The 8,549-nt window shown below is 49.5% G+C and overlaps 1 protein-coding gene across 1 annotated transcript in view; it reads left to right on the top strand.

The window, feature by feature from the left end:
• Lhcgr (luteinizing hormone/choriogonadotropin receptor) overlaps positions 1 to 8,549 on the top strand; it is a 67,500-nt gene that overhangs the window by 26,313 nt on the left and 32,638 nt on the right. Inside the window, exons 4-6 of the mRNA XM_004627744.1 lie at positions 2,577 to 2,651; positions 4,766 to 4,840; positions 4,929 to 5,006. Coding sequence (XP_004627801.1) covers positions 2,577 to 2,651; positions 4,766 to 4,840; positions 4,929 to 5,006 — 228 coding nt within the window. The remainder of the gene's footprint in view (positions 1 to 2,576; positions 2,652 to 4,765; positions 4,841 to 4,928; positions 5,007 to 8,549) is intronic.

Raw genomic sequence — 8,549 nt, 5'->3', positions numbered from 1 at the left:
TGGAGCTAGGGAGGTGGGCTCCTCCAGGAGAGGGCGTGGAGCTAGGGAGGTGGGCTCCTCCAGGAGAGGGCCTGGAGCTAGAGAGGTGGGGCTCACTCCCTGTGACAGTCAGGTCCCAAGCAATGGGTATTTAAGTGCAAAAGGCACCATCTGAACTTGGCAGTGAAGCAGAATCGTCTGCAGAGCTCCGTGCAGTCGGAGATGTCAGCACCTTCTCAGACACAAAAATCTGCAGTTTACCAGACTTCCCAGGTAATGTGGAGATGCAGGTTTATACTGAGAACCACCAGAGCAGCTAATTAGAAAGTTTTCTGTGATGTGAATCCACACTTACCAACAGAAAGAAAACAAAGCATTTTAAAGAGGAAGCTTACGGATTCCCAAAAGCCACCCTGAATGAACGGCAGCTACATACAGAGTTGCTTTGCTCCACTCGCAGCCATAACCAGCAAGGAGAACAGTGTCTGGAATGTGCAGTTGCTCAGGAAACATTCGTGAGTGAAAGATCAGGCCTCATAAGGTCTTCAAGAAGTGAAGCCCCTCCCATCTCTCCTGCGTACTTCCCTGTATGGGCTGGTCTGGTGGCAGCCGGTTATCAGGACTTATAATACCCTGTATGGTCCAAGATTCCTTGACTCCATTGTTGAGAGTTATTACCATGAAAGAGCACTCGCATCTGAAGAATGAGATTCCAATTTCCATCTTGTAAATGGAAACAGGAGCCTGTGGCGGGCACTGTGGCGTGGGGAGTGGGCCAGACTTGGAAACAGAGCGCTGGGTCTCACTCAAGCTCTGCTACTTTGCAGCTCTGGAACTGTAAATGAATGAGTCAACTTGCTGCTTTTGATTGTAATAATACCACCAGCTAAGGCCGCTGCCAACAGATGCCCACATGCACCCCTCTGAGGCAACCTATCAGGAAAGTGAGTCGCAGAAGGCCTTGAGTGATATCTCCGAGGTCAGGCGATCCGTAAAGTCAGGATGTAACAGCAAGCTGGCCCCACACTGCATGTTCATGACCAACACACTGCATTTTTTTCTATAGAACAAGAGTAATTATCATATCTTAGGTTGGTTGGGAGCCTGTTTAATCCACCTGTGTTTATGGCCTTTTACTGAACCCAGAGTAGACAGGACTCAGCAACCATGGCTACTCCTGAAGGGTAGAGTCACTGCCGGAGGGAGAGGGGGACAGTTCTGCTGTGCTGCTGCCGCTGTGTGCTCACCCTTCTCAAAGCCCTGCCCTGGGTTGCCTGACGCCTTCTCTGCCTGGGGGACCGAAGCGTGTGCATTTATTTATTTACTCAGATACCTATTTTTTTGCTTTCCCAGCAATTAAACTCAGGTCCTTACAGTGAGCTACATCTAGATAGCTTGAATAACTACTGTTGATTTCTATCAGAACAGTTCATACTTAATTTTTTTCTTCTTTTTAATTATTTTTGGACCAATTTTTGACCAATTTTGTATGTTTATATCTGGTAACCTGAGCAACTAGTTTGATGACAGCAATGTGCTATACCACAACCTCTCTTAAACTCCTACCATTTTGTTCAGTTAAATTATCTTTTTTTTTTTTATGAATTTGGTACAGGGTCTTGCCACGCAGCTCAGATTCGTAGTGATCCTCCTGCATCCAGCCTCCCCAGCACTGGGATTATAAGCATGAGCCACCATGCCCAATCTCGGCACACCGCATATGGTGCTGGGAATTGAACCCTAGTCCTTGCTCTTCCCTAAGCAGGAGCTTAGTCCACTGAGCTATCTAGCCAGCCCTTTTTGTATTGTTTCTAATGGTTTGTTTGGGATTTTTTTTTTACTATTTTTTATTCACTTTAAACAAAGTAAAATAGCTGATAAGAAAAAAATTTCCAAACAGGGTCTTAAGTCACTAAATTGCCAGGCTGAGCTTCAGTGTGCAGTCTTCCTGCCCCAGCCTCCCAGACTGCTGGGATTATAGGAGTGCACCACCATGCCCCTGCTTCATGATATTACTGTACTCAAACTTTCCAGAAGGTAACACCGTCAGGAAGCTAGGAACCTGGGTATCACCATGCAGGGAGTTATATATAGTCTAAACATAGAAACCCAAACCCCTGGCCTCGGTCCTATGCTGCTCCAGACTGGGTCCCCCATGGATCGTTGCTCAGTGTGGTTTCCAGCTCAATATGGAGAGGTCCAGTTTGCTTACAAGGTGACAAGCTAACTTACTCCTCTGCTGAGAAGGGAATCTCCCATGTCTCCAGCTTGCAGGCTCCAGTGTAGGGCAGGACCCACCCAGCCAGGACCCTGGGCATTGGTGCTGTCTGGAAGGCAGGTTTGCAGCTGGGTGCGCACGGACAGATTTCTAGCGGGGATGCCTCTGCCTGCCTCTGCAGAGAGCTTGAGTAGTTTCCAAGAAACAGCCAATGAGCCCTCACCGAGCCAGTTCCCCACCCAGCACTTTAAGCATATTAAATTGCCTTTATTTTGTCAATGGCATTTTCGGCCAACAGTCTCTGGTGACCCCAGTCTCATGCATGCCAAACAACATGCACCTACTAAACTGCTGCCTGTTTTCCCTTTTCTCTTTACAGACTGATCCAGAACACCAAAAACCTGGTGCACATTGGGCCTGGCGCGTTCACACATCTCCCCCGGTTAAAATACCTGTGAGAAAATGTCCTTTTTAAGCACTCAGGGAGGGGAAGATGGGCACACGATGAAAAATTAAAAGCTGAGCTGAATGTTTCAAGCCACGCAAGCGGCACTGTGTCCATGCCCTGCTCTTCTGATTTAATCGGTATTTCTCGTCAGCACCATTCTTAGTGTTTTTGCACATGTGTTGGTGGGCAGCGGTTCCCAGCACTGTTTCTGTCCCAAACACCGGAGAAGAACGTTAGCCTCTGCACTGAGGTTCACAACAGACGGTGGGCCGGGGGCACGGTTATGACACCACTTCCAAGCGCAGAAATCCGAATCTGTCCGGAGAGGGGACAGGAGATGCAAGGAGAGGGCAGCTCTGAGCTGACCGTCAAGCTGGCTGGGAACTTCGTCTCCTTTATCCCACTGTTCCTTCATCAAGTGAAGTGCTCTAAAGTACCCCCTGGAGGTAGACGCTGCACCAGCGTGCACTCAGCCCTTAGCGGCAATGCCCCAGGGCACCTCACCCAGTCTACGGGCCACGGGGTAAAGCAAGCAGCAGGTGGCCCTGCCAGCAGCGCCCAGGTTCCCGCCATCGCATGCAGCCTCTGAGCGTAAAACTGCGGATCTTCTCGTGCATCAAGACACCTGCACTCTCTTCTACAGTTTTCATTCCATTTGTCCTTTATCAGCGCGTGTCACAGCGCACCATGTTTGCATCCCTGCGTGCCGTTGGCACGTGGACCCAACGTGTCCCGGTTCCCTTTCGTACTCCCAGTTCCCTTTTGCACTCCCCAGCCCTCCTTTTGCACTCCCCAGCCTTCCTTTTGCCTTCCAACTCTTGATCCCTTTCTCCACATAAAAAAAAGCTTTCATTCCCGACAGAGATGCCCCCCTCTTCTTTCTAATAAACTAAGTTTCATCAACTTCCCTACAAGTTGGGACATCCTCCCCTCAAGGCCACCAGGAGCAAACAGAAGGAGGGCGCGGAAAGGGACCTCTCTGTGCAGCTCCGCCACCAGCCCTCCGCTGGGCCTTGGGCACTGTTCCTTGGGCAGCTCCAGCCCAGGACACTGCCAAACCCCACGTTGTTATTCCTCTGCCAGCCTCCAGGGGCCATGGGGACAAATGCACACACTGAGCATCACAGTCTTGGAAAAACAAACAAATAGCTCAAAGTCAAATTTGATCACCCAGTCCCTTATTATCCAAAAATCACTGTCTTCATTAATAATGTCTTCTCCCCAAAATGTGGTAGCCCCAGCCCAAGCCCATAGCGCTGTCCCCAGCCATGGATAAGGGCTGGCTTCAGTGTGATCCCTGATACCACATTTGTTCATTCGTCCAAATGAACTATAATAAGGAGAAGAACAGGAAAGCCAGCATGGACAGCTGGCTTTGTCTCACTGTCACCAGACACCGGGCAGTTGGTACCTGATGTCCAGAGCCAATGCCTAGTGAGTTTCTGGACACCCTAAAGGAATCCTATTCTTGTAACAAAACACTCTTCCATTTCACCTGTCACTTATGTCTCTCTCTTCTTCCATTTCACCTGTCACTTATGTCTCTCTCTTCTTAAAAAAAAAAAAGGCAGAAACAAAAGAAGAGACTTAAATAGCCCCAAACACCAAAAGAAAACTCACTGGTCTCAATGAGACACAAGGAAGAATGCCCTGAACTACAAAATAGCTAAATACAGCAAGATGGTTAGTAACTATGGAAGTGCATTTCTCGTTAGTCTTTCCAAAGTGTGAGTTAAAACCTGCTCCAAAGGAGAGGGGTGTTTCCTAAAACTATGAAGCCAATGGGATAAGCTAATTGTCAGAGGAATGGAGGAAAAATACAGTAGGAGAATGCAGCTGGGTTAATAGGAAGAGACAGGCTGGAAATTCAAACGGAATAGGCCTGCAGTCTGGGTCTCTAAGTAGGAACCAGCAGAGCAACTTCACTGCAGTAGTAACAGCCTTTGAGTTCTGATCACCTCTAGCAGCTAACAGTGTTGTCTGTAAACCGACTCAGTATTTTTAAATGTAAAATGAAAATAGTGTTTGCAAAATGCCTTTTTACTCCTTTTTATCTTTACGTTTTAATAACAAGCTCTTCTACCAACTCTGCTGACATCACTCCCTGCCCCAAATCACAGGAGCATCTGTAACACGGGCATCCGAACGTTTCCAGATGTTACGAAGATCTTCTCATCTGAATTTAATTTCATTCTGTAAGTACTGGGATGATTGCTATGCATAACAGTTTCTTATTTGCAGCTCAACTTTGGAGAGTAAATATTTCTAATTTCTTTCCTCAAGGGAAATTTGTGATAACTTACACATAACCACCATACCGGGAAATGCTTTTCAAGGGATGAATAACGAATCTGTCACACTGTGAGTAGACTCCCAGATTCTCTTTCTCCACTGCCTCCTGCGTCCTCACTCTTAGCCTCCCCATGGTGTTTCCTCGCTGGTGACATTGCTCTTCCCGACTTAAAATGCCAAGCATGGAAGAGGCTCCGTGGAATAGCATCAGTGTCGTACACTAACAACTAACCAACTCGTGCAGTTTGAAATAAATCAAATGGGTCCTGGGGCTTTTCAGTACACAATTCCCAACTAGTGAAACTTCACTGTACCTGGAGTGTTCTGAGGCTAGGAAGACCCCCTGAGGGGTGTGGCTGCCTCCTCAAAACAGAGCATAGAAATTTTAAGATTCCAACTGAAGCATCTAGGTGGACAGGTAGAGTAGCTCATCAGTAGGCTTTGCTCTCTTCCTCTGGCTTTTCACCTTGACATTGGGCCCCCCGAGACAACACTGCCTGTGCCCTTTCCTTCTATCTTCTGAGGCACGGTGTCATTTTGTCACCCCGGCCCTGGACCACCAGACCAAGAGATCCCAGCCCTTCCACAGTGTTTCTTAGGACTTCATAATTCAAGCACGGGGCATGAACCAGCTTTTCCAGAATTTTCTGAACACTGATTAGGCATCAGACGGTCAGACCCAACCCAGACTCACTGACTGGCAATCTGCATTTTCCCAGGATTCCAAGTGACTGACAACGCAGCAAGCCTCAGGGCGCTGCACCAGTCTCTGTGTGGTGTGCCTGCCTGCCCCTCCCTAGAATCCCTGCCGTCTCTCTTCATGTGAGACGCCCTCCATGCCCTCCTTTGCCCCACTGCTCGATGCAGCCCCCGAGCACCATGTCTCGTTTACTGAGGTTTGAAGCCCTGTGATCGTCTCTCCTTCTGCCCCTACTTCCCTCATGGCCCTTCTGTTCTGGCTCCAGCTGAGGGAAGGACCGTGATAAGTAAAGGAAATGCCCCTGAAGAAACAAAGGGAGCACACAGACTGGCACAACCCTGAAATGAAGTCAGAGGTGTAAAGCAAGTGAAGAAAACTTCTAACAGGCCTCTTTTCTACCAGTGTTCCTAAAGATTAAGTATCAGTGGCTCGCTGCATTTGTATAATATTTTTCCTTTGTATCAATATAATTTTACATGTGTAACTGTTGTGTTACAAAGCTGTGCCAACATAGCCCAACTCTTGTACAGTCAAAAGAATACACAGCAGCAACCAAAAATAACTTCAGAATAACTCTCATCCACTACCTGCAACTCTTAAACACTGGGAGGAGACTGCAGATCCTACAGTTCTCCACAGTCCGCTCCTTCCTCTTCCCCCACAGCTGCTTCTGAAGTGTCTGCAGCTCACCATGGCATAAGAGACATGGTGCTGTCTATACCATGTCCCCGGGGCCTCCACTGATACAGGGTAGTCACAGCTCTGGCTCAGCGTGAGGAGACACCGCACGCCCCACAGCTTTATCTTGCTAGACCTTCACTGAAAGTACAACAGATTGACAGTAATCTTCTGGTCCTCCATACTCTCACAGATGTGGGGACATAAAGTACGGAGAGCACACAAGCCGGGAGGTCTCTGCTGCGAGACGGGGTGCCGCACAGACACAAGAGCTCAAACATCTGGGGCCAAGGAAGTCAGAGGAGGCTGCGTGGGGGAGCTGAGGCCTGAGCTGACCCTCGCCAAGTCGGGGTGGCTGACGGTGACCAGAGCAGCTGGCATTGCTAGCAGGCCTGTATCCTCTAAGCCTCACACAGCCGAGGCCTTCCAGCCTTGATATAAATGAGGACACCAAAGCAGTAAGAGCAATAAGCATTTACCCATGGCCAAGATTTGGAAGCAGGTATTCTGGCCCCAGTGACACATTCTTAATCATTACGTGGTGAGACAAACCAGAAAGGGGAAGCAAGGGGGCCAGGTGAGAAACCTGGGAGCACCCACAGGGCTGCAAGAGGGGAGCTGCTCCTTCGGGAGCAGACATCCTGCCTACCACAGGGACTTAGATGGCAAGCGGGAGGGGACAAGGCCTGAAGGAAATCCTGAAAAAATGAGAAGCATCACCCAATACAGTAGCACGTATTCAAAAACCAACGTATGTAAGACTCCCAGCAACTCGGACCTAAATGTAAAATACTCAGCACCCCAGGGGTCCTCCTCCAGGTGGATGCACTGAGATGGGAGGGGAGTGACGCCGAGTGAAAGTTGGAGAGCTGAGGGCTCTGAGCTCACCAGGCAGGGCCTATCAGACAGGAGAAGCCAAAGGCAGCTCTCTCATGCCACTCATTTCCGGTTCACGTGCAACAGCCACAGGCTCCGTAGCTTCCTCAGAAAGAGGAATCAGGCCACCTTGCCTTGCCAGCAGGGCAGAAGCACTACACATACACACACACACACAGCCTGGGGCCCCTGTGCTGAGCCCCCTCCTCACCACGCGCCCGCCTCATTCACCCAGATGCTCTTGGCCACTAATGAGCCCTCTGACAGAAACAGCCATGAGGTCACTTTCTAAGGCCCTTTGGAGAAGAGAGTCCAGCGAACCGTGACGTGATCCCTGGCTGTGCTGTGAGAGCCAGCCAGATGTGGAGACAGGGCCTGGGCTTCCCACCTAAGCCTGCGTCTCTTGGGTGAGCGTCCTTCCTCCAGGGGGGCCATTCTTACGCCTCCAGGTTGGCCCACTCGCTGGTCAGGATTACATATGCCTCCTTCCTGCGATCCAGTCGCACTGGGTCAACTGCACAGTCACGTAGTTATCAGTCAGCCATGGCTAAAAGCTAAGGTTCCTGCAATCCAGAGCAAGTGTGCTGTGTTAGGCCACTCTGAAAACACCGCGTCCCATCGTCTGCTTTCAATTTTTTAGTTTACATTTTGAGGTACATGGAAGCCAGGGCTTGCGCTCGCTAGGCTGGTGCTCTACCACTGAGCCACGTCCCCAGCCTTAAGTATTCTTATATTTAAAAAAATTTAACTGATGCATGACTTTGTGCTTGCCTTTGCACTGAGTTAGATCAGTGTGACAGACACGTGCACACCTCACCCAGTCACCCACTCCACTAACGGCGCTGCCTACTCCGCTTCCACCTGAGAACACACAGCGCCTTCTGCCAGAACAGCCAAGATGAGTTCACAGATGCAGGGCCATCCAGCACACGCCTCCCCTCAACAGGAACATTCTACACAGCTGCAGTGCCTACGCCCAAAAACATCATCAAGAATTTAGTGCTGTTTGGCCCACAGGCCATATTTAAATAAAAATGCTTTCATAGATTTAAAAATAATAATAATAATAATAGCAATCAAAGTTCCTGCACATTTTTGCAGTTATGGGACTGCACCATCTCACGCTAACCTCCCTCCATCTCCCCCCACACCCTTTGCACCGTCCCCTGCACTCCCTTGTTCCACAGGACACTGACTCCTTTGAGAGGTTTGGGAAAGTGGTCTGGATTCATCTGTTGGCAGGGCTGCATGTAGGCTCAGCTCAGAGGTGCTGTAAGAGCCCAGCTGGGATGGAACCACGCCAGTGGCTGGCTGGCAGGTTCTCTGTCTGTCTGTCTGTCTCTCTCTCTCCCCCCCCC

Source organism: Octodon degus, unplaced genomic scaffold, assembly GCF_000260255.1.
Source record: "Octodon degus isolate 3935 unplaced genomic scaffold, OctDeg1.0 scaffold00020, whole genome shotgun sequence".
Lineage (NCBI taxonomy): Eukaryota > Metazoa > Chordata > Mammalia > Rodentia > Octodontidae > Octodon > Octodon degus.
This window is presented reverse-complemented; position numbering and strand designations above follow the sequence as displayed.